General features: G+C 40.7%; 3 protein-coding genes across 3 annotated transcripts in view; all 3 read left to right on the forward strand.

The window, feature by feature from the left end:
• LOC140167512 (titin-like) overlaps positions 1-26,689 on the forward strand; it is a 281,497-nt gene that overhangs the window by 27,277 nt on the left and 227,531 nt on the right. The window contains exons 6-7 of the mRNA XM_072190818.1: positions 90-1,345; positions 2,024-2,189. Coding sequence (XP_072046919.1) covers positions 90-1,345; positions 2,024-2,189 — 1,422 coding nt within the window. The remainder of the gene's footprint in view (positions 1-89; positions 1,346-2,023; positions 2,190-26,689) is intronic.
• LOC140168699 (uncharacterized) lies at positions 9,067-11,513 on the forward strand. Its single transcript, XM_072192110.1, has 2 exons — positions 9,067-9,460; positions 9,544-11,513. Exons 1-2 carry the CDS (start codon positions 9,067-9,069, stop codon positions 11,397-11,399), a joined length of 2,250 nt encoding a protein of 749 aa, XP_072048211.1. The 3' UTR covers positions 11,400-11,513.
• On the forward strand, positions 12,131-16,175 carry LOC140168136 (uncharacterized). The gene is made up of 2 exons (XM_072191450.1): positions 12,131-14,461; positions 15,802-16,175. Exons 1-2 carry the CDS (start codon positions 12,250-12,252, stop codon positions 16,071-16,073), a joined length of 2,484 nt encoding a protein of 827 aa, XP_072047551.1. The 5' UTR covers positions 12,131-12,249; the 3' UTR covers positions 16,074-16,175.

Below are 26,689 nucleotides of genomic sequence, written 5' to 3' on the forward strand. Positions count from 1 at the left end.
TAAAGTTATGGCCAATGAAACAAGTGGGAACATTTTTTTATGTGTTTAGTAGGAAGATTAACAATATTTCATTATTTTTGTTCTAACAGCATCAACAATGACTTCCCTAGATGAGATAGAAGATACGACACGTCGTGTCAAGAAAACTACCACCACAACAACCACAGTAACCAGCGATGTTGAAGCGCCCTCAGAGATATCGTATACTTCCACTGAAAAAGTCATCCATACTAGACCACCGCGGTTCCTGAATGACCTATTGGACATTGAGGTGTTGGAGAACAGTGTTGCCAGATTCGATGCCCGAATCACTGGTCACCCATTGCCGACTATTACATGGTTTATTGATGGCATTGAGGTCCAGCCTGGCGATAGATACACCATACAGTTTGATGATTTAGGACATTGTTCTCTGACTATTCACAGAGTTACGCGCACAGACGCAGCTGAAATAGAATGCCGTGCAATCAATCCATATGGTACCATATCAAGCTATGCCGATTTGGTCGTGAAACCAATCCGCACAACTGTGGAGAGGCGACATCGCAAACACCGCGAACATGTTATTGTCGAACACGGTATGCGCAGACCGAAATTTGTGGAGCCTATGGAGCCACAGACGGTCCTTGTTGGTGAAACTGTAACAATCAAAGTCCGTGTTAGCGCAGCACCTCCACCAACTGTTACATGGTACAAAGATGGTAGAACGTTAATTGAAGATGATCGGCATGTTACCACATATAGACAGGATGGAACCTGTATATTGACTATTGTGGATGTCCAAGAGATAGACGAAGCAGAATACATGTGCAAAGCTGTGAATGAGCTCGGCAAAGCCGTCTCATATGCTGAACTAACCGTACGCATCACATTTGAAGTCCCTGACTATCAACGCGAAGTTAGCTTACTGTCCACATCAATCCCTGAAGAGGATAGCTGGACGGAGAGTGAATACTATGTGGATAGAGTAGTCAGTGGTACAGATATAGTAGAAACTATTACAAGAAAAACAACTAAGACTATCACAAGAACAATATCTAGGGACGATTCGGCTTCGGAATCGGCCAGCGTGACGGTGGAAATCCCACCGAAACCTGTCGGTCCAAAACCAACACACTATGAGCAAGTGGAATTTGAAACCCCAGATTATCCACGAGATATGATCGAAGAGAGCATTGAAATGCTACCGTCCCAGAGGACGGAGGTTCTTGTCGAGCCGACACCACCTCCGCCTATTACGGTTATACCAACCCCACGGGTTGAAGAGGAACCTATTACTCCTATGAAGAAACCAGAGGTTCCTAAAAAGCCAGTGCCAATACCAGTTGAAATCAAAGAAGAGCAGGTAAGCTTAGAAATGGGCTATTCCAGTTGAAATACATGCGCCCCCTATGGAAAGCATGATCTTAATCTTCCACACAGGGAGTGTGAATTTCACATGGGGCTACCTGAATGGGTGACTCCATTTGAAGATATACACACCCTGTGTGTTAGATGGAGGTCTTATCTTCCATAGGGGGTGTATGTATTTCAGTTGGAAAAACAAGAGTAAATTTAGTAATAAATTCAAGGTATCTATGAAGAAATTCCAAGCCTAAATTAACTTATAATTATGATGAAGGTTATAATCTTTGTAAATGATGTACTTGGGCAATATACACTGTAAATGTATGTGAAATGGTTTTAATTTTGTTTTGTTAATTGAGTTGAAATTGCTATTCTAGGATGTGATATTGGTGCATCACAGGCATCTATGCAGAATTCATTTTTTGTGGGGTGGGGACTTCCAAAAAGTGCCTTTTTTGGACATTTTGACTGCCTTATCACCAAAAAGTGGACCTTATGTCAGTTTTCTCCCATGTTTGGATCTGTTTATTTGACAAAATAGCAGATAATGGACTTTGTGGATTTGGGAGGTGCAGCCATACCCCCCCCCCCACCACCACCACTCCTGCAGATAGGCCTGGTGCTTTACTTTTTCCAAGTATGTCATTTGTATTCTGTCTTGACATTTATTTTATAGGTCATACCTGTGACCAAACCTGAAGAGGAGAAGCCACTACCAGTTCTAACAGAACCGGAGAAGCCTCCAGTAGTGATGGAAGCTCCATTTGAGCCGGTAACACTTCAGCGTGAGTTTGAAACTCTTGTGCTCTCTGAGCCTGAGTTGGTGGATGAACTCGTACCAGGTGAGATTCGCAGGTTGACTCTAAGTCATACCTTGTGAGCTATTTATGTATATTGTGTATAATTTGTTGCCTGTTTATATTGTATCATAACCTTTTATTGTTTTTGATTTTTCTTGTTATTTTCAGTTTCAGTTTCAGATTTTTAATATGGTTTATTGTATCTGTGTTTTTAAAGAGGCTGTGTTTATGTAGTGTAATCAAGCAAAATTGGCTTTTCCAGTTGAAATCCATACACCCCCTGTGGAAGACATGACCTTAATCTCCCACACAGGGAGTGTGAGCTTCAAATGGGGTTACCTGAATGGGTAATTCCATTTGAAATCTGCACCCCTGTGTGAGAGATTAGGGTCATGTTTTCCACAGGGGGTGTATGGATTTCAACTGGAATAGTCCAATGGAAGAGCCGCACCTTCTTGTGTATTGATGCAATGAAAGGAAACTAAACTATTTTGCTTGATTTTATATATACTGTAAAAATTCGATAATAAGCATATGTGCCTATTAACGAGCTGCTTGGACAAGAACAAATTTAAGGGTAGTTTGTTAAACTTTTTCATTTTTTTTAATGTACAAATATCTGTATTTCGTTCTTGTCTGAGTAACTTGTTAATAGGCACATATGCTTATTTAATCAATCAATCTTTATTACATTCAAAATACAACAATACAATAACAGCAAAACAACACATTTGAATGAGGAGATGCTCAGAAGGCCAAAATGAATTTTTACGGTATTTTATGTGTTAAGGCTAGTGTATCCGCCATTCAATATTCTTCTTTTGTAGGCCTAACCAAAACTTACGGGTTGGCGAGCCATTATAACACCAGTGCAATTCATTTGATAGGTAAAAATTGTGTTTATACTTATCAAAATGATTGGTACTTAATCAGTTTCTACAAAAATGTATGTTATTTGCCAATACTGCCTTTTTTTAAATTATTTTATACATTCAAGACTTGATTATGTTAACCCCATGAGAACTACCTGCCGATTGGCCAAAAAGAAGTTTTCATTATCAATTGGCCCAATCAGCAAAATTGTTAGAATAATTTCACCACAGAAAAAAATTGGGGTGAATTATTTGCAAAGCTCCATTCTGATTGGTGATTAAAGTAAAGATATCATGTAATTGACTAATCAGGGGCAATGTTAGATCGGCAAGTAGTGCTCAGAGGGTTAAGCTAAAGAGTGGATGTAATGACTACATTTAGAAGAGGTTTTCTTGTTTATGATCACTAGAAACTGGTGACATGTTGATGCAAGTTTTATCAGAGGAATTAGTTTTGTGCTTATTTACATCTATGTTGCTCTTAAATTCAGGATACACTCGCCTTTATTTGGTAGTAAATTGTATGTTTTCTAAGTATTTTAAATGGTTATTTTTAAAGGCATTGTGACATTGTGTATTTTGTTAATAAGGTTTATAGTATTTAAAGTGTGTATATATGTGTACATGTGAGTGACAAGTATTTGTGGGGGTGAAAGTGCATGTGTTGTGCATTTGTGTTTGTGAAGTTGGGCGTGTGTGGTGTTGTATCTGTGTTGAATGATCGTGTGCCAATCCGTCTCATATGTTTGAAGTTGAAAAAAAATTGTATTATTCTCATTTCAAGGTACTGTATAGTGAAATTTTTAGCAAAACTTTATTATGAAGTGTTTCTAAACTATATGGTAATACAAGTGCACCCAATGATGATGCACTTGATATCAGAAATATTATATATTGTATTCCTTTTCAGGCAATCACTATAAGGCTGTGATCACATAGAAGTATACGGTATTCGCTATACAAAATACGCTTATTCGATCAGGCTGAGTTCACATAGTATACTCCTATGTGAACTCAGCCTGATCGGATGAGCGTATTATCGTATAGCAAATAGTCATACCAAATACTGTATACCGTATACTTCTATGTGATCGCAGCCTTAGCATACTTGCTACAATATTATGCCTAACATCAAAGTGTTGCTTTGTTTCTGCAGGTGTGATAGTATAGATTTTTGAACACATAATGCAAACTGCTATTTTCTTTGTGATTTTTATTATCACCAGAGACAAATAAAAGTATTTCAATTGCATCTTACACAAAGAGTTTAGAAGGAATCTTGGATGCAAAGCGTATACTTTTATTTGTGTCTGCAATACATTATTGCTTTGTTGTTTAAAATGTGGCACTGATTCTAATTATGGTTTATATGAAGTATTACATAATATAGAGCATATTCTTATAATTGACACAAGAAGGAAAGGCAAAAGTGACAAGGAGTTGGTTGGGTGTATTTTCAGATTCCTGGTGACAAACTTGGAATGCTCCTTAAAAGTGGGGCTTTCCAAAACATGTTACCTTAACTTAAGGGGGCAGGCAGGATCACTCAAAGTGGGAAATTTTAAACATTGTTTTGTATTGTATCTTTAAAAGTAATGATGATAAGGATATATATAGAAGTATCAATTTTCAGAAAGGAAATGATGCAAGGAATCCAACTAGAACTGCAGATTTGTGCAAAAATTAGCAGTTGTTTGAGAAAAGCACCAAATTGACTTTTCCATGCCAATTTAGGTCCATCATAATAACTTGCCTAAAATATCCAAATTGACGAATATTGCATAATTTGTATTCTAAATATGCAATTTTCGCAAAACTAGTAACGGTTTTCTCAAATTTTATCTTCGTTTTAAAAATATGGGTCAAAAAGGATCAAAATTTGCTGGGTTTTTTTTCAATTTGGACCAAAATTATGGATATTTTCAGGAATATTTTTTAAATGAAGAAAAAATTCAAAAATTTGAGAAAATTGTTACTAGTTTTATGTCTTTAGAACACAAATATGCAATTTTTGTCAATTTGGATTTTTAGAGTAAGTTGTTATGGTGGACTCCAGAAATCTTCTGTACTAGTTGGATTCCTTGCATCATTTCCTTATAATACTTTTATGTACTTATCATTATTAGTTTTAAAGATACAAAACAAAACAATGCCTAAAATTTTCCACTTGCAGTGATCCTGCATGCCACCTTAAAATACACCAACCAAACCCATTTGTATGCTTAATGCAGCTTCTTGTGCAATGTATAAGAATGGAGTGATTCCATAATAACTGTTTCATTCAAAACTAGATGGTTAAGATATGTGTTTTAGAATCAATTTTATTTTCTTTCTTTCGAACTGATACCTAGTTCCCAATTTAGCCTTTAATCTGGAACTTCTAGATAATCATGGTTGAAACAGTTATGCTCTCTTGAAGTGCCCAAAGTGTATATAATACAATGTAGATGTACATTCGGCATTCCTTCAGAAAACCCTACCATGGTATTCAGTGAGGGACTTAACAAAATTGTGTGCATACACAGGTACAATAAATTTTCAAAATGGTAGGGTATTCTAAAGGATTACTGTATATGTGACACGATCAAGGGAATGAGTGGGATGTCGCTAACATTGATTTTGAGATATTGGCAAAGAAAGTGTTAAAATTCTTTAGTTTTCTATTGTTTTCAGCGATTGATAAAGTGACGTAACTTTGCAAAGAGAAGTCGTATCAACTTGGGGTTTTCAGTTTCTGAAAGCTCCAAATGTCCTCTTTAGAAACATATGTAAAACTCATTTTCGACCAGGGTCGACATGTGACTCATTCCCCTTGATCATGTCACATATGTTAATGACAGTTTTACTTGCAGTGGACGGAAGCTTAATCATTGTGAAGAATTCCAGTGGAAGTAGATAGCCCTAAGCTTTGTTTAATGGCTGCCAAAGGCAATCTTCACTCTTTATGTCACTTGATTTCCCCGCCAATATTCCAAGTGGTATAATGAAGATTGAAGTTATTCTGTATAGTTGCCAGGCAACAGAGCTTAGGACTAGGAATACGCACACATGGAGATCAACATGCATGCCTGTGGAATTCAACAGCTTTTACAGCCACTCAGTGCGTATAATTTTGATGTGATATTAATCTTTGTAGGTAAGGTCACCCTTCGTGAACCAGCATCACGTTTGCCTACTTTACCCGCTTTTCGAGACTGTGGTTGAAGAATTTACAGAAGAACGACGTACAGTTGATGCTCCAGTTGATGTGACACCACTGGAGAGGATTCCTAAGCCAAAACCTAAACCGGTAGTGAGGGAATCTGAAGTTGTTCATGAGATCAAAGAGGTGGGAAGGAGGCTACCGAGATGCCACCTGCACCTGTAGTTGTTGAAGAGGAACATGTGATTAGAAAACAACCAACAGTTGAACATGTAATAGAATTCCCCAAACCACCGAAGACAGAGGAGTTTGTGGAGGAAATTACAACAACAACCACAAAACCGGAAGGACAACGTCCGATTGTCATAGAAGAACTCACCAATGTGGAAGTCTACGAAAGGGATGAGGTAGTACTTCGCTGCAAAATCATAGGAAAACCACGTCCTAAGATCACATGGTTCCGATCAGGTAAGCCAATTGAGGGACCACGGTTCAGAAGCACATACACCGAAGAAGGTGTCATCACATTGCACATAACTGTTATTGTACCAGATGATCATGCTGAATTTGAATGCAGAGCAGTCAATGAGTACGGCATGGTTTCAACCTTCTGTCAAGTCATTATCACAACTAAGCCATGCCCAGCATCTCCTCCACCCCCTGGTGGTACAACTACCGTTGAAATAACCAAAGGAGATGACAGAGGACTGATGGAGTTCCTATAAAGATTCCTAAGACTGGAAAAGAGACCACAACCTCTGTAAAAGAGACTATTGAAGGTCTGAAATTACGCGAGGAAGCAAGCGTGCTGAGTATGGATTGATCACGGGTCCACGGAAACCAGAAGAGATTGAATTTTGATACACCCAGACAGACCACCTTCCATTGTCACATCAGAATCAGAAACTGAGACAATCAGAAGAAGGACTGAAACCACAGAAATTGTGAGGACACCTGGTGAAACCTCTGAGAGAACTATGGTAGATGTGCATAAAGGAAGACCTACTACAACTGAAGAAGTTGATGAGGAAACGAGGCAAAAGAGAATTACTGAGATGCTTGAAACTCATCGTAAACCTGGAGAAACTACTGTGAGAACTACAGTAGATGTTCGTAAAGGTAGACCTACCACAACAGAAGAAATTGATGAGGAAACAAGGCGAAGACAAATAACCGAGATGCTTGAAACTCATCGTAAACCTGGTGAAACAACTGTGAAAACTACAGTAGATGTTAAAGTAAAGGTACGCCTATCACAACTGAAGAAATCGATGAGGAAACAAGGCGAAGACAAATAACCGAGATGCTTGAAACTCATCGTAAACCTGGTGAAAGAACTGTGAAAACTACAGTAGATGTTAATAAAAAGGTACACCTATCACAACTGAAGAAATTGATGAGGAAACAAGGCGAAGACAAATAACCGAGATGCTTGAAACTCATCGTAAACCTGGGGAAACAACTGTGAAAACTACAGTAGATGTTCGTAAAGGTACACCTATCACAACTGAAGAAATTGATGAGGAAACAAGACGAAGACAAATAACCGAGATGCTTGAAACTCATCGTAAACCTGGGGAAACAACTGTGAAAACTACAGTAGATGTTCGTAAAGGTACACCTATCACAACTGAAGAAATTGATGAGGAAACAAGGCGAAGACAAATAACCGAGATGCTTGAAACTCATCGTAAACCTGGTGAAACAACTGTCAAAACTACAGTAGATGTTCGTAAAGGTACACCTATCACAACTGAAGAAATTGATGAGGAAACTCGGCAAAGAAGAATAACCGAGATGCTTGAAACTCATCGTAAACCTGGTGAAACTACTGTGAAAACTACAATAGATGTTCGTAAAGGCACACCTATCACAACTGAAGAAATCGATGAGGAAACAAGGCGAAGACAAGTAACCGAGATGCTTGAAACTCATCGTAAACCTGGTGAAACTACTGTGCAAACTACAATAGATGTTCATAAAGGTACACCTATCACAACTGAAGAAATTGATGAGGAAACTCGGCAACGAAGAATAACTGAGATGCTGGAAACTCATCGTAAACCTGGCGAAACTACTGTGAAAACTACAGTAGATGTTCTTAAAGGTACACCTATCACAACTGAAGAAATTGATGAGGAAACTCGCCAAAGAAGAATAACTGAGATGCTTGAAACTCATCGTAAGCCTGGTGAAACTACTGTGAAAACTACAGTAGCTGTTCACAGAGGTACACCTATCACTACTGAAAAAGTTGACCAAGAAACGCATAGGAGACGAGTTACAGATATGATTGAAACTCGGCATAGACCTGGTGAGACTACTGAGAGAACCACAGTAGATGTCCACAGGGGCGTTCCAATTACTACTGAAAAAGTTGATCAAGAAACACGTCAAAGGAAAGTCACAGATATGATTGAAACTCGTCATAGGCCTGGGGAAACTACTGAAAAAACTACAGTGGATGTCATTAGAGGCCAACCTATCACAAAAGAAGAAATTGAACAGACTGTTAAACAGAGGAAAATAACAGAGGTGTTTGAAACTCGAACAAAGCCGGGAGTTACAACTGAAACAATTGAAGTAGAGACCATTAAAGGCGAACCAATTACCACCGAAAGGATCGAAGAGGAAGTGAGACAAAGAAAGATAACAGAAATTTATGAAACTCGCACCAAGCCTGGTACCACGTCAGAGAGAACAGAAGTTGAACTCATAAAGGGCACTCCTGTTACCACTGAAAAAGTGGATGAAGAAACCAGACAGAGGAAAATAACCGAAATGATCGAAACACATACAACACCTGGTAAAACTGAAGAGAGAACGGAAGTAGAACTCATAAAAAAGGTACCCTGTTACTACTGAAAAAGTGGATGAAGAAACGAGACAGAGAAAGATAACTGAAATGATTGAAACTCATAAGAAACCTGGTAAAACTGAAGAGAGAACGGAAGTAGAACACATAAAAGGCGCTCCAATCACGACTGAAAAAGTGGGTGAAGAAACGAGACAGAGAAGGATAACTGAAATGATCGAAACTCATAAGAAACCTGGCAAAACTGAAGAGAGAACGGAAACAGAACTCATAAAAGGCACTCCTATCACAACTGAAAAAGTCGATGAAGAAACGAGACAGAGACAGATAACTGAAATGATCGAAACTCATAAGAAACCAGGCAAAACTGAAGAGAGAACAGAAGTAGAACTCATAAAAGGCATGCCTGTTACTACTGAAAAGGTCGATGAAGAAACCAGACAGAGAAAGATAACTGAAATGATTGAAACTCATAAGAAACCTGGTAAAACTGAAGAGAGAACGGAAGTAGATTACAGAAAACATCCTCCCATTACAAAAGAAGATATCACGGTTGTTACAAAACAGCCAGAGACAACAGAGGAAATAGTAACAACAAAGAGGACAACAACAACTGTGACTATAACCAGGAAGAAGAATCAGATGTGGAAGAAGAAAGACCTACACCAATTATAACTGAAGTGACCGAGGTAGTTCCTGAGAGACCAGAGGTACTGGAGAAAACCGAAGTCATATTGGAAAAAGAGGCACCACCACTTCAACCTGTAGAATTTATCATCAAAGAGAAAGAGCCAGAGCTGGTACCTGAGCAACCAATTGAAATTGAGTTCCATCCACCTGCCCCAGTGAAGAAAGCACCTGAACCTGAAGTTATTTTGAAGAGAGAAGCCCCACCACCTTTGGAAGTTCAATTCCGTCATCCTCCAAAACCTCAGGAGGTTGCTTATCCATTGGAAGAAATATTGCCAGATAATCGTGTGCCACCACTGGAAGTTCAATTTGAGAAGCCAGAATCTCCAAAACCAGTTGAAGCTGCTCCTGAAAAGGTTATTGAGGAGAAGAAAGTGCCTATTCCACCAATGAAGCCTGTAAAGCGCAAAGTTGTCGAGCTGCCTCCTGCTCAAGAGGTTGTTGATATTCCCAAATTAGAAATTCCCAAGTTTGAAAAACCACAAATTGTTGAAACACCACAAGAGCCTGAACTTGTTCAGGAACCACCTCCAATGGAGCTTGAGTTTGTACCACCAACTGTACAAGAGTTTGTTCCAGCTCCAGAAGAAGTGATACCAGAAGAAGAATTCAAGCCAGTCTTCCAAGAAGTTGAGGAGCCATTGCCTCAAGAATTACCAGCTGAACAACTTCACCTTCCAGACTTTGAGGTAGTTGAAGAAGTGAAACCGACACTGACAAAAGAAGCAGTGGCAGAGGTCTCTGAAGTTGCTCCAGTAGAGGAAGCACCCAAACCAATGCCACCTGTGATTGTAAAGCGTCACCTGGCTGATGTTGAGGTCGTTGTTGGTGAAGATGTTGAGCTGGTTTGTGAAGTCCAAGGTTACCCACCACCAACAGTACAATGGTTCAGAGATGAAAAACTAGTTGAAAGTGTGAGGTATACCCAAACCTATGTTGAAAATGTGGCTATTCTACACATTCAACCAATTACAGAGGAAGATGAAACAGGCTTTGAATGTAGAGTCACCAGCGAACTTGGGACAGTGTCTTCATTTGCTGAAATTTATCTGGTCAAACCAAAGTCACCTGAGACAGTAGAGAGAACTGAAGTTGCCATTGAGAAGTTGCCTGAACGTCTACCAGAAGTGGAGTTCATTGTTCAGCAACCAGAGGAACCAGTCGTACAGGAGACTATTACCGAAACAGTAACCACAGTAACTGAGGTAGTAACTGTTGAAGAGCAGACAGAAGAATACAAAGCACCTCAGGTGATCAGAAAGTTAGAAGATGTCCATGTAGCCCTTGGAACACTTGAAGTACGATTGGAATGCCAGATCATTGGCCATCCAAAACCAACAATTGAGTGGTTCCGAGATGATGTCATTATTGAAGAAACAGAACTTTACACCACAACTGTAGTGGAAGAAACAGGTGTCACTACCCTGGTTATCCATGAGGTCACTGAAGAAGAGAATACTACATTTGAATGCAGAGCAACAAATGAGATTGGAACAATCTCAACGTATTCAGAAGTGTATGTTACTGAAGGTCCAGAGATAGAAGAAGTAACTGAAGATGTGACAGAAGTAACTAGAACTGTGACAGAAACAGTAACAGTTGAAAAAAAGAAGAAGAGGTTGAGGAATTTAGAGCCCCAGAAGTTATCAAACAACTTGAAGATGTTGAGGTCTTTGAAGAGGAAACGATCACATTGGAATGCCAGATCATTGGTTATCCAAGACCTACCATAGAATGGTACAGGGATGATGTCCTTATTGATGTGACAGAAGAAGAGCGATACACTTCAACTTATGAGGAAACAGGTGTTTCTATTCTAACTATCAGTCAAGCAACAATGGTTGAAAATACTGGATTTGAATGTAGGGCCACCAATGAGATTGGGACAATATCCACCTTCTGTGAAGTGTACTTGCTACGAAGATCTCCATCACCAGAGAGAATTGAACGAACAGAAGTCCATCTGCAAAAAGAAGCAGAGCCATTGCCAGAAATTGAATTCATTGTTCCACAACCAGAAGAAGAACAAGTGGAAGAAGTTGTTCAAGTGGCAGAGACAACAGTTACTGAGACAGTAACAGTACAAAGAGAAGAAGTCATTGAGGAGGTTGAGTACCGGGCTCCAGAAGTCATAAGACATCTTGAAGATATTGAAGTTGAATTTGGACAAAGAGTAGAACTAATTTGTGAAATTCAAGCTCATCCTCAGCCTACTATAGAGTGGTATAGGGATGAGGTTCGTGTTGATATTGAAGAAGAAAGATATACTACTACTTATGAAGAATCAGGTGTGTGCATCTTAACCATCAGTGAAATCACTGAAGTAGATGATAAAACATTTGAATGTAGAGCTACCAATGAACTTGGGACAGTTTCCACATTTGCCGATATCTACTTGCAAAGAGCCCCATCTCCAGAAGTAATTGAGAGAACAGAGATTGAGATGGAGACCAAACCTGAACTGCCAGAAATTGAATTTGTAATTGAGCCTCATGAAGAAAGAGAAATCACAGTGGAAGAGGTACAAGAACGAACAGAGGTTCACATTCACAGGGAGGAAGCTCCAAACCCGTCACTTTACACATGGCGGTCCCAGAAATCTCTCAGGAAGAGGAAGAAATTACTAGAGAAATTACTACCAAAGTAACAGAAACAATTACAGTGGAAAGAAGTCCAGGCCAAGAAGTACATGAAATCTCAGAAATTACCATGGAGACTGAAGAACAACCTCTGCAACCGATTGAAATGGTTCTTGATGTTCCCAAACCAGTAGAAGAATCTGAAGAAGAGATTGTTACTACCACTACAAGGGTCACAGAAACAATCACTGTCGAAAGACAGCCTGAGGAAGAAGTCCATGAAATCTCAGAAATAACTATGGAGACTGAAGAACAACCTCTACAACCAATTGAGCTAATAGTTGATGTACCAAAACCAGTAGAAGAATCTGAAGAAGAGATTGTTACTACCACTACAAGGGTCACAGAAACAATCACTGTCGAAAGACAGCCTGAGGAAGAAGTCCATGAAATCTCTGAAATTACAATGGAGACTGAAGAACAACCTCTGCAACCCATTGAGCTAGTAGTTGATGTCCCAAAACCAGTAGTAGAAGAATCTGAAGAAGAGATTGTTACTACTACTACTACAAGGGTCACAGAAACGATCACTGTCGAAAGACAGCCTGAGGAAGAAGTCCATGAAATCTCAGAAGTTACTATGGAAACTGAGGAACAACCTCTGCAACCCATTGAGTTAGTAGTTGATGTCCCAAAACCAGTAGAATCTGAAGAAGAGATTGTTACTACTACCACCACCAAGGTTACAGAAACGATCACAGTTGAAAGACAACCAGAAGAAGAAGTACATGAAGTATCTGAAATAACCATGGAGACAGAAGAACAACCTCTGCAACCCATTGAGCTTGTACTTGATGTCAAGAAACCAGAAGAGGAAGAGCAGATCATCACTACCACAAGAAAAGTTACAGAGACCATTACAGTTGAAAGACAGCCTGAGGAAGAAGTTCAAGAAATCACAGAGTTGCATCTTGAAACTGAAGAGCAACCATTAGAGGAGTTAGAAATTGTCTTTGAGAAAGCTCCTGAATTTGAGGAATATGTTGTTCCTGAAACCAAGGAGGAAGAGCAGATCATCACTACTACAACAAAAGTTACAGAGACCATTACAGTTGAAAGACAACCTGAAGAAGAAGTTCAAGAAATCACAGAGTTGCATCTTGAAACTGAAGAGCAACCATTAGAGGAGTTAGAAATTGTCTTTGAGAAAGCTCCTGAATTTGAGGAATATGTCGTTCCTGAAACCAAGGAGGAAGAGCAGATCATCACTACCACAAGAAAAGTTACAGAGACCATTACAGTTGAAAGACAACCCGAGGAAGAAGTTCAAGAAATCACAGAGTTTCATCTTGAAACTGAAGAGCAACCATTAGAGGAGTTAGAAATTGTCTTTGAGAAAGCTCCTGAATTTGAGGAATATGTCGTTCCTGAAACCAAGGAGGAAGAACAGATCATCACTACCACAAGAAAAGTTACAGAGACCATTACAGTTGAAAGACAACCTCAGAAAGAAGTTCAAGAAATCACAGAGTTGCATCTTGAAACTGAAGAGCAACCATTAGAGGAGTTAGAAATTGTCTTTGAGAAAGCTCCTGAATTTGAGGAATATGTTGTTCCTGAAACCAAGGAGGAAGTTCAAGTAGAAACAAGAAGGACTGTGAAAGAGAAGATTGAAATGACAATGGAGAAGGTTGAAGAGGAGATTCCTCTGGTAAAAACAGAAGTACAGATACAAAGAGATGCCCGTCCTTTAGAACCCGTTGAACTTGTCTTGGACGCCGGCAAGCAGCCAGAAGAAGAGCTGCTACCGGAGTTTGAAGAGTTTATTGTCCCAGAGGAAGTAGTCCCTGTAAAGACACCAGTTATTGAAGAAAAGCCACGAGTTGAGGAAGAAATCATTGCACCCGAAAAAGTGGCACCAGTTAAAGAACCAATTTTGGAAGAAAAGCCACAAGTTGAAGAGGAACTTATTGCTCCTGAGAAGGTAGCACCAGTTAAAGAACCAGTTCTGGAAGAAAAGCCACAAGTTGAAGAGGAAGTCATTGCTCCTGAGAAAGTGGCACCAGTTAAAGAACCAATCTTAGAAGAAAAACCAGAAGTTGAGGAAGAAGTTCTTGAAGAAGTAGTACTATTACCAGAGTTTGAAGAAGTTGTAATACCAGAGGAAGCGCCTGAGGAAGAGATGGTTATCCAACCTGAAAAAGTTGGTGTTGAAGGTAAATAAGATAAAGATCATCATCAAGAGGCTCAATATGGAAATGCAACGCATGGCGACTAATGGAACATTACCTGTGTGGAATTAACTAACAATATTTATTGCCTTGAATGAAGTGTGATAATAATTTTGATATTGAGGGTATTTCTTTTCCCCAAACAGCTATGCTTTTTTTTTGCTAGTGTAGAAGTTACTAAACTAACCTAAATATGTGTTTGTTTGATAATATGTGTGATGAAAATATTCTCTCCAATTTAGTGAAAAATTAACATTGATACTCATGTTTGCAGTAATGGAATTTATGTATTAATTCACCCATTGCACGGTTCCACCATATGCAAGGAGAGCCTCGATCTGGCAGCATGCATGAATGGGAATTGAACCAGTCATATAACATTGCGTAATGTTACGAAATACTTCCTTTCATGTCTATTGCCAGTTTGAGGCTCTCCTCGCATATGGCGGAACCGTGCAATAGGCGAATTAAGTTTAATGTGTGAATTGCAAATTATTCTTTTAAAATCTGCCAGTAACCTTCCTAATTGGTCTATTTCAATTGGCATCCATACATTCCCTGTGAATGGCATAGCCTTAATCTCCGACACAGAGAGCATGGATTTCAAATGGGGTTCCTGAAATCTGCACCCCTGTGTGGGAGATTAAGGTCATATCTTCCATAGGATGGATTTTAACTGAATAGCCCATTGAGTTAAGCATGTGTTTTTGTTTCAGGATGTTTCTAAAGCTAGCTGTGATTTTGTTGCTGCTTGTAAATAAGAGAACAATAATTCTAATGAAATTGCATGAATGTTTCTTTTACCTTCAAGCTTAAATTTCACATAGAAATGTTTCACATTTGTTGTACCCATGTCGATACTAATGCTATTACTTGTGAACATAAGTTTACCTTCCAGCATAGTTTTTAAAGACTGTACTGCATGTATATGAACCCGCTAAATTTGACTCCACCTGCATGTTTGAAGTGAAAATGAATCCTCGCTGCAATAAAACAACACTCGTGCATGCTGCAGTTTTCGTGTAGCATATAAGCCTAATAGGTATGTTGAATTTCTATGACCAATATTAATAGCATTACTATAATGTAAAAACGTTTGATAGCCTCAATATTTGTAATATAGTATTACAGAACACCATAAATATCTTGCATATTGCACTTAAGTTAGGTTATAAAGTCCAAGGATGCTTTCAGCTTTTCTTTATATTAAATAATTTCACGCAAAATGAATGCATAATGTTCTTTCATTTTTGTTCAATATTATTTCCATCTTTAAAACGTTATGATATTAATTTTCATATATTATTTTTCTTTCCATTTTGCAGAAGTGGATCTTGGTCTTGAGGAAATTCCTATGCAACCAGGTGTTGGTGAAGAGCAACCGATTCCTTGGGAACAACCAATTGAAGTGGTCTTTGAAAAGAGATGCCTGACACAGCACTTGAGAAACCCTCTGCACCATTTGAAACTGCCGGTGCTGCTGTTGAAGTCCCATGGCAATCTCCCGAAGAAGCCGAAGCTGCGCAAGCAGCTGCGGAGACAGCAGAAGAACTCCAACCAGGTGCTGTTACAGTTGCTGAAGTTGAACAACAAATAGAATGGGACAAACCTGAGATGGTTTCTGAAGATGAGAAGAAAGCTCTCCTTGGAGAAAAACTTCCTGGTGCTCCCATGACAACTATGCAGAAAGAAGAGAAACTTCTCCTTGAAACATCGGAAGATGTTGCTGCAGTTGACACAGAAAAGGCAGGTGAAGTAACAGTTGAAGCTGTTGTTGCACCAGGAAAGGAACAGCATTTGCCTTGGCAAGCATCTGAAGAGTTGGAGGTTGTCATTGAGACCCTTGAAGCAGGTGAGATCCCAACAGTACCAGTGGAAGCTCCTGAACGGCAGGAAGAAGTTCCTTGGCAAGAGACAGAAACTGCCCCAGATGATTTGATTATTGCTGGTGAAGCTCAAGAAAAACCAGTTGAAGGAGTGTCTGTGACTGCCAAAGAAACCACTTTGCCATGGCAAGCACCAGCAGACTTTGAAGTTGTCATTGAGAAGCTAGAAGAAGTAGGAGAAGTTGCTGGAGTAACAGTTGAAGCTCCTCAGACCGAAGAACAAACTCCATGGACTGGAGTTGAAGAAGCTCCTACTGAAGTGCCTAAAGCTGAACAAGTTCAATTGGAAGAAACCTTACCCGTATCAACAATTGAGAAGGATGTCACCACTGCCTGGTCTGCTCCAGAGGACTTTGAAGTTGTTATTGAGAAATTTGAAGAAGCCCAAGAAGTACCAGCTTCAACAGTCAAGGCTCTAGAAAGCGAAGAACAAACTCCTTGGACAGGAGTAGAAGAAGCTCCTACAGAGATTCCAAAACCTGAACAGGTACAAATGGAAGAAACAGTTACTGTCTCAACCATTGAAAAAGATGTCACTACGACATGGAGTGCCCCAGAAGACTTCGAAGTTGTTATTGAGAAGTTTGAAGAGGCCCAGGAAGTGCCTGCATCTACAATTGAATCTACCCAACTTGAAGAACAGACAACTTGGACAGGAGTTGAAGAAGCTCCATCTGAAATTCCAAAACCTGAACAAGTCCAGATTCAAGAAACTTTGCCTGTTTCTGCAATTGAAAAGGATGTCACAACTGCTTGGAGTGCTCCAGAAGATTTTGAAGTGGTCATTGAGAGAGGTGAAGCAGAAGAAGTTCCAGGTACCTCTGTTGTTACTCTTGAAATGGAAGAACAGCAGCAATGGACAGGAGTAGAGGAAACACCTTCTGAAGTACCTACAGCTGAACAAGTCCAGTTGGAAGAAACTCTCCCTGTCTCAACTATCGAGAAAGATGTCACCACCACATGGAGTGCACCAGAAGATTTTGAAGTTGTTATTGAGAGAGGTGAAGCAGAAGAAGTTCCAGGTACATCTGTTGTTACTCTTGAAATGGAAGAACAGCAACAATGGACAGGAGTAGAGGAAACACCTTCTGAAGTACCTAAAGCCGAACAAGTCCAAATGGAAGAGACTCTACCTGTTTCAACAACTGAAAAGACGTGACAACTATGTGGAGTGCACCAGAAGATTTTGAAGTTGTTATTGAGAGAGGTGAAGCAGAAGAAGTTCCAGGTACATCTGTTGTTACTCTTGAAATGGAAGAACAGCAACAATGGACAGGAGTAGAAGAAGCACCTTCTGAAGTTCCTAAAGCTGAACAAGTCCAGATGGAAGAGACTCTAGCTGTCTCAACCATTGAAAAGATGTCACAACCCCATGGAGTACTCCAGAAGAGTTTGAAGTTGTGATCGAGAAGTTTGAAGAGGCACAAGAGGTACCAGCTTCAACCATTGAAGCACCACAACTTGAAGAGCTGACCCCATGGACAGGAGTAGAAGAAGCGCCATCTGAAGTTCCAAAAGCTGAACAAGTTCAGATGGAAGAAACTCTCCTGTTTCAACTATCGAGAAAGATGTCACTACCACATGGAGTGCCCCAGAAGATTTCGAAGTTGTGATTGAGAAGTTTGAAGAAGCTCAGGAAGTGCCTGCATCCACTATTGAATCTACCCAACTTGAAGAACAGACAACTTGGACAGGAGTTGAAGAAGCTCCATCTGAAATTCCTAAACCTGAACAAGTCCAAATGGAAGAGACTCTACCTGTTTCAACAACTGAAAAGATGTCACAACTGCTTGGAGTGCTCCAGAAGATTTTGAAATTGTAATTGAGAAAGGCGAAGCAGAAGAAGTTCCAGGTACATCTGTTGTTACTCTTGAACTGGAAGAACAGCAACAATGGACAGGGGTAGAAGAGGCTCCTTCTGAAGTACCTAAAGCTGAACAAGTCCAGATGGAAGAAACTCTCCCTGTCTCAACTATCGAGAAAGATGTCACTACCACATGGAGTGCACCAGAAGATTTTGAAGTTGTTATTGAGAAGTTTGAAGAAGCTCAGGAAGTACCTGCATCCACTATTGAATCTACCCAACTTGAAGAACAGACAACTTGGACAGAAGTTGAAGAAGCTCCATCTGAAATTCCAAAACCTGAACAAGTCCAAATGGGAGAGACTCTACCTGTTTCAACAGCTGAAAAGATGTCACAACTGCTTGGAGTGCTCCAGAAGATTTTGAAATTGTAATTGAGAAAGGAGAAGCAGAAGAAGTTCCAGGTACATCTGTTGTTACTCTTGAACTGGAAGAACAGCAACAATGGACAGGGGTAGAAGAGGCTCCTTCTGAAGTACCTAAAGCTGAACAAGTCCAGATGGAAGAAACTCTCCCTGTCTCAACTATCGAGAAAGATGTCACTACCACATGGAGTGCACCAGAAGATTTTGAAGTTGTTATTGAGAAGTTTGAAGAAGCTCAGGAAGTGCCTGCATCCACTATTGAATCTACCCAACTTGAAGAACAGACAACTTGGACAGAAGTTGAAGAAGCTCCATCTGAAATTCCAAAACCTGAACAAGTCCAAATGGGAGAGACTCTACCTGTTTCAACAGCTGAAAAAGATGTCACAACTGCTTGGAGTGCTCCAGAAGATTTTGAAATTGTAATTGAGAAAGGAGAAGCAGAAGAAGTTCCAGGTACATCTGTTGTTACTCTTGAACTGGAAGAACAGCAACAATGGACAGGGGTAGAAGAGGCTCCTTCTGAAGTACCTAAAGCTGAACAAGTCCAGATGGAAGAGACTCTAGCTGTCTCAACCATTGAAAAAGATGTCACAACCCCATGGAGTGCTCCAGAAGAGTTTGAAGTTGTGATTGAGAAGTTTGAGGAGGCACAAGAGGTACCAGCTTCAACAATTGAAGCACCACAACTTGAAGAGCAGACTCCATGGACAGGAGTAGAAGAAGCGCCATCTGAAGTTCCAAAAGCTGAACAAGTTCAGATGGAAGAAACTCTCGCTGTCTCAACTATCGAGAAAGATGTCACTACCATATGGAGTGCTCCAGAAGATTTCGAAGTTGTAATTGAGAGGTTTGAAGAAGCTCAGGAAGTGCCTGCATCTACAATTGAATCGACCCAACTTGAAGAACAGACAACTTGGACAGGAGTTGAAGAAGCTCCTTCTGAAATACCAAAACCTGAACAAGTCCAAATGCAAGAAACTCTACCTGTTTCAACAACTGAAAAAGATGTCACAACTGCTTGGAGTGCTCCAGAAGATTTTGAAATTGTAATTGAGAAAGGTGAGGCAGAAGAAGTTCCAGGTACATCCGTTGTTACTCTTGAACTGGAAGAACAGCAACAATGGACAGGAGTAGAGGAAACACCTTCTGAAGTACCTAAAGCTGAACAAGTCCAGATGGAAGAAACTCTCCCTGTCTCAACTACTGAAAAAGATGTCACCACTGCATGGAGTGCACCAGAAGATTTTGAAGTTGTTATTGAGAGAGGTGAAGCAGAAGAAGTTCCAGGTACATCTGTTGTTACTCTTGAATTGGAAGAACAGCAACAATGGACAGGAGTAGAAGAAGCACCTTCTGAAATACCTAAAGCTGAACAAGTCCAGATGGAAGAAACTCTCCCTGTCTCAACTATTGAGAAAGATGTCACTACCACATGGAGTGCACCGGAAGATTTTGAAGTTGTAATTGAGAAGTTTGAAGAGGCCCAGGAAGTGCCTGCATCCACTATTGAATCTACCCAACTTGAAGAACAGACAGCTTGGACAGGAGTTGAAGAAGCTCCTTCTGAAATACCTAAAGCTGAGCAGGTCCAAATGCAAGAAACTCTACCTGTTTCAACAACTGAAAAAGATGTGACTACTGCTTGGAGTGCTCCAGAAGATTTTGAAATTGTCATTGAGAAAGGAGAAGCTGAAGAAGTTCCAGGTACATCTGTTGTCACTCTTGAAATGGAAGAACAACAACAATGGACAGGGGTAGAAGAGGCTCCTTCTGAAGTACCTAAAGCTGAACAAGTCCAGATGGAAGAGACTCTAGCGGTCTCAACCATTGAAAAAGATGTCACAACTACTTGGAGTGCACCCGAAGACTTCGAAGTTGTCATAGAGAAGTTTGAGGAAGCTCAAGAAGTCCAAGCATCAACTATCGAAGCTGCTCAACTTGAGGAACAGACTCCTTGGACAGGAGTGGAAGAAGCTCCCTCAGAAGTGCCTAAAGCAGAACAAGTCCAAATGGAAGAGACTCTGGCTGTCTCGACCATTGAAAAAGATGTCACAACCCCATGGAGTGCTCCTGAAGAGTTTGAAGTTGTGATTGAGAAGTTTGAGGAAGCACAGGAGGTACCAGCTTCAACAATTGAAGCACCACAACTTGAGGAACAGACTCCATGGACAGGGGTAGAGGAGGCCCCGTCTGAAGTACCAAAGGCAGAGCAAGTCCAAATGGAAGAAACTCTCCCCGTTTCAACGACTGAAAAAGATGTCACTACTGCTTGGAGTGCACCAGAAGATTTTGAAGTAGTCCTCGAGAAAGGCGAAGCTGAAGAAGTTCAAGGTACGTCTGTTGTCACCCTTGAAAAGGAAGAACAGCAACCATGGACAGGGGTAGAAGAGGCACCTTCTGAAGTACCTAAAGCTGAACAAGTCCAGATGGAAGAGACTCTAGCAGTCTCAACCACTGAAAAAGATATCACTACACCTTGGCAAGCTCCAGAAGACTTTGAAACTGTCATTGAGAAGCCAGAGGAAGCCAAAGAAGTGCCAGCCTCCACAATCGAAGCACCACAGCTTGAAGAACAGACACCATGGACAGGAGTTGAGGAAGCTCCATCTGAGGTACCTAAAGCTGAGCAGGTCCAAATGGAAGAGACTATCCCTGTTTCAACCACAGAAAAGGATGTTACCACAACTTGGAGTGCTCCAGATGACTTTGAAGTTGTAATAGAAAAGTTTGAGGAAGCCCAAGAAGTACCAGCCTCAACAATTCAAGCTGCCCAGCTTGAAGAACAGACACCATGGACAGGAGTAGAAGAAGCTCCGTCTGAGATACCAAAAGCTGAGCAAGTCCAAATGGAAGAAACTCTTCCCGTTTCCACAATAGAGAAAGATGTCACTACAACATGGAGTGCTCCGGAGGACTTTGAAGTTGTAATAGAAAAGTTTGAGGAAGCCCAAGAAGTACCAGCATCAACAATTGAAGCTGCCCAGCTTGAAGAACAGACACCATGGACAGGAGTAGAGGAAGCTCCTTCTGAGATTCCTAAACCAGAACAGGTCCAAATGGAAGAAACCTTACCAGTGTCAACTACAGAAAAGAAACTGCTACAATGTGGATGTCACCAGGTGAATTTGAAATTGTTGGTGAAGAGCAACAAGAGGCACAGGAGGTTGCACCAACATCCATTGAAGCTGCTGAACGTGAAGAGCAGATGCCCTGGGAAGGTGCAGAGGAAGCTGCACCAGAGGAAACTAAACCAGCAGAAGCTGAAACTATTACAGGACGAGGAGTTGCAGCAGTAGAACTGGATATTACAACTCCATGGCAAGCACCTGAAGAAGTTGTTCTTGATATAGGTAAACCCGAAGGAGCAACAGAAATAACAGCAGTCTCTGTAGGCATACCTGGACAAGAAACACAAATACCATGGGAAGCTCTTGGAGTGGTACCAATCACTCCAGAAGAAGCAGCTACCGCTGAGGCTAAACCTGTTGAAGCTGTGTCTGTTGCTAAGAAAGAAGCTACCATTCCATGGCAAGCACCTGAAGACTTTGAAATTGTTGTTGACACTCGTATGGAAGTAGAGGAAATGCCAGCCAGTGTGATTGTTGCCACAGAAAAACAGGAACAAATTTCATGGGAAGCCTTGGAAGAGAAACCAGCAGAAGTTCCTGAGCTCCAAGCTGCAGAAAGTGTTCCCACTGAAGCTATTTCAACTGTTGAGGTAGAAACTACATCACCTTGGCAAGCACCTGAAGACTTGGAAATAACCTTTGAAAAACCAGAGGAAACTACTCAAGTAGCTGGAGTAACTATTGAAACAACTGAACGACAAGAAGAGCAAATGTGGATCCAAGCAGAAGAAACACCAGCTGATGTTTTGGAGATTACAACTGCAGAATCCAAGCCAACAGAAGCTACATCAGCAACAGAGACTGAAACCACTATACCTTGGCAAGCCTCTGGTGAAATTGAAATTGTCATGGACAAACCTGATGAAGCCACTCATGTGTCTGGTGTTGCAATTGAAGTTGCTGAACGCCAAGTAGAAACCCCATGGGAAGGTGCTGAAGAAACGGCTCCTGAAGAGGCAAAACCAGAAGCTGCTGAAACTGTACCCACTGAAGGTGTTTCAACAGTTGAAATGGATGTCACAACTCCTTGGCAAGCAACTGGAGAGGTAGTACTTGATATTGGAAAACCAGAAGGAGCTGAAGAAATGGTAGTGTCCATTGGTGCACCTCAACAAGAAGCCCAAATACCTTGGGAAGCTCTTGGAGTTGTTCCTGTTGAATATGAAACCAAAGCTGCAGAAGCCAAACCAACTGAAGCAGTATCAGCAGCAAAACAAGTGACAACTATTCCATGGCAAGCTTCAGAAGATTTTGAAGTTATTATTGATACAAGAATGGAAGTTGAAGAAATTCCAGCTACTGTTATTGTTGCTACAGCAAAAGAGGAACAAGTTCCATGGGAAGCTTTGGAAGAAAAACCAACTGAAGCTCCTGAGCTACAAGCAGCAGAAACTGTTCCCACTGAGGTAGTAACTACTGTTGAAGTCCAACAAACTTCACCATGGCAGGCACCTGAAGATTTGGAAATTGTCTTTGAAAAACCTGAAGAAGTTACCCAAGTAGATGGTGTAACCATTGAAATAGCTGAACGAGAAGAACAGCAGCCATGGACACAAGCTGAAGATAGACCAGCCGATATTACCGAGATAACAGCTGCAGAATCCAAGCCAACAGAAGCCATTGAAACAGTTGAAACTGAAGCTACTGTGCCATGGCAAGCTCCAGGTGAATTTGAAATTGTCATGGACAAACCTGATGAAGCCACTCAGGTATCTGGTGTTACAATTGAAGTTGCTGAACGCCAAGTAGAAACCCCATGGGAAGGTGCTGACTGAAACAGCTCCTGAAGAAGCAAAACCAGAAGCTGCTGAAACTGTACCCACTGAAGGTGTTTCAACAGTTGAAATGGATGTCACAACTCCTTGGCAAGCAACTGAAGAGGTAGTACTTGATATTGGAAAACCAGAAGGAGCTGAAGAAATGGTAGTGTCCATTGGTGCACCTCAACAAGAAGCCCAAATACCTTGGGAAGCTCTTGGGGTTGTCCGGTTGAATATGAAACCAAAGCTGCAGAAGCCAAACCAACTGAAGCAGTATCAACAGCAAAGCAAGTTACAACTATTCCATGGCAAGCTTCAGAAGATTTTGAAGTTATTATTGATACAAGAATGGAAGTTGAAGAAATTCCAGCTACTGTTATTGTTGCTACAGCAAAAGAGGAACAAGTTCCATGGGAAGCTTTGGAAGAAAAACCAACTGAAGCTCCTGAGTTGCAAGCAGCAGAAACTGTTCCCACTGAGGTAGTAACTACTCTTGAAGTCCAACAAACTTCACCATGGCAGGCACCTGAAGATTTAGAAATTGTCTTTGAAAAACCTGAAGAAGTTACCCAAGTAGATGGTGTAACCATTGAAATAGCTGAACGAGAAGAACAGCAGCCATGGACACAAGCTGAAGATAGACCAGCTGATATTACTGAGATATCAGCTGCAGAATCCAAGCCAACAGAAGCCATTGAAACAGTTGAAACTGAAGCTACCGTGCCATGGCAAGCTCCAGGTGAATTTGAAATTGTCATGGACAAACCTGATGAAGCCACTGAAGTATCTGGTGTTACAATTGAAGTTGCTGAACGTCAAGTAGAAACCCCATGGGAAGGTGCTGAAGAAACAGCTCCCGAAGAAACAAAACAAGAAGCTGCTGAAACTGTACCCACTGAAGGTGTTTCAACAGTTGAAATGGATGTCACTACTCCTTGGCAAGCACCTGAAGAGGTTGTCCTGGATATTGGAAAACCAGAGGAAGCCCAGGAAATGTCCACTATCTCAGTAGCAGCACTTGAACAAGAGTCTAAAATCCCATGGGAAGCACTTGGGGTTGTACCAGTTGAATATGAAACTGAAGCAGCTGAAGTCAAACCAACTGAAGCAGTATCAACCACAAAGAAGACAACCACTATACCATGGCAAGCTCCTGAAGACTTTGAAATTATTATTGACACAAGAATGGAAGTCGAAGAAATACCAGCCAGTTCTGTGAAAGCTCCTGAACAGCAGGAACAGATTTCTTGGGAAGCTTTGGAAGAAAAGCTTACTGAAGCTCCAGTAACAGAGAAACTTACTGAAATCCCAGCAGCTTCCCTTGCTGCACTTGTGCAAGAAGAAGTTACAGTTGGTGAAAAACCAGAAGATGTCCAGCTTGAAACCCATCTAGAAGCTGTGCCTTATGAAGTACCCACAGAAGCTTTGGAAGCTCCAGTCAGGGAAGAAGTCACTGTTGGAGAACAGCCGGAGAGTGTACAAATCGAAATTGCACCAACAGAGACACCTCGCGAGATGCCAACTGAGGTTGTGGCTGCTATGGTACAGCAAGAAGTAACTGTTGGGGAGAAACCAGAAGAAGCCCATGTTGAAATGATATTAGAGACTACTCCTCATGAAGTTACCACACAAGCGCTTTCTGTCACAATGAAAGAGGAAGTAACTGTTGTTCAGAAACCAGAGGATGTCAAAGAAGAAGTTACAATGGAAGTTGTAGCTCCTGAAGCCACAACTGACGTCTTGTCAATAATGACACAGGAAATTGTCATGACAACCGAAAAACCGGAAGGTGTGGAAAGCACTATTCCTGTGGAAGTAAGACCCACTGAAATTTCATCTGCGGGTATTACTGTAATGGCACAAGAAGAAACTGTCACCACTGGTGAAACTGAACAAGTGCAGTTGGAACTCATTCGTGAGGCTGTACCGAACAGGTCCCAACAGAAGTACTTGCTGCTCTGGTCAAAGAGGAAGTCTCTATTGATGAAGACACTGAAGATGTTTCAACAGAGCCTGCTCTTGAAGCAGTTCCTTTTGAATCTCGCCCTGAAGAAGTAACACAAGCTGTCGTCGGGCCTTATCCTGAAAAACGTGCTCTTTCTGAACTTGAAGTAGCTCCCAAATTTGTCAAAACACTCATGGATGTCACAGCTCAGTATGGTGAAAGAGCTGAACTATTCTGCCAAATTGAAGCGTATCCCAAGCCAACCGTCCAATGGTTTAGAGATGGTGTTGAAATTGTGACGAGCAAAGACTATGAGATAACATACGATGATGAAAGTGGTGCCACTTCTTTGATTATCATGCAAGTCGGAGAAGAAGATGACACACAGTTTGAATGTGTAGCTACCAATGTATTGGGCACCGTCTCAACCTATGCTGAGGTTATTGTAGAAGGTGAGTAGCAATCATTGATAGGACAAAAATATTGCTTTGCTTGTATGATTTTTTAAAACCTTTCTTGAACAAACATGTTACACAATGGACATAATTAGCTTCAAAGAAGCCTAAATAGATGTAATTTGAAAGATTTATCTATTGCATCACTTCATTCATATTTTCTAACAATTTAAAAGTGTTTTAAATCAGTTTAGAAGTGTCTGCTTAAAAAACATTTTCAGGATTCAAATAGAAAAAAAATTGCCAAAGGACAAGCAAACAATTTTTTTACTGTAAGATTGTTTAAAGAGTAAGGGTCCTCTTCAAATCTCGACCGCAGGTTGCTTGCTGGTTCTATCCGGTTGGAGCCGTTTTTTCCCTCTAAACTCAAACACGGTTCAACCGTCATTCAAGTTTTGACGCCATCCCTAAGGCTTCATTCTGTGAAATACTAATATAATCTAGACAATATGTAATGCTTACAAAATAGATAAATGCTCCCTATGTTATGGTCCTCTTGGAGGATGAAAGTTTGCAGTTTTTTAGGAAATACATAATATACATTAACATTCATACAAATTTGCTACTAAAAAGATAAATTGTTCTGTAAAAGTATGATATTCAATATTGGCGACCTATACAGATAATTTGCATAAAAATGGTGCTTAAACTGATATATGTCTCTTCAAGGATGTATAACATGTATGATTTCAAATTACATTTGACAGGAGGCCCGATTGACATAGAATTCACCAAACAACGCAGGGTGCGTGAATATTTGGAAGTCCAAAGACACCAAGAAGAAAAAATCCGCGAGGAGACAGAACT

This window comes from Amphiura filiformis, chromosome 13 (genome assembly GCF_039555335.1).
Source record: "Amphiura filiformis chromosome 13, Afil_fr2py, whole genome shotgun sequence".
NCBI classification, from domain to species: Eukaryota; Metazoa; Echinodermata; class Ophiuroidea; order Amphilepidida; family Amphiuridae; genus Amphiura; species Amphiura filiformis.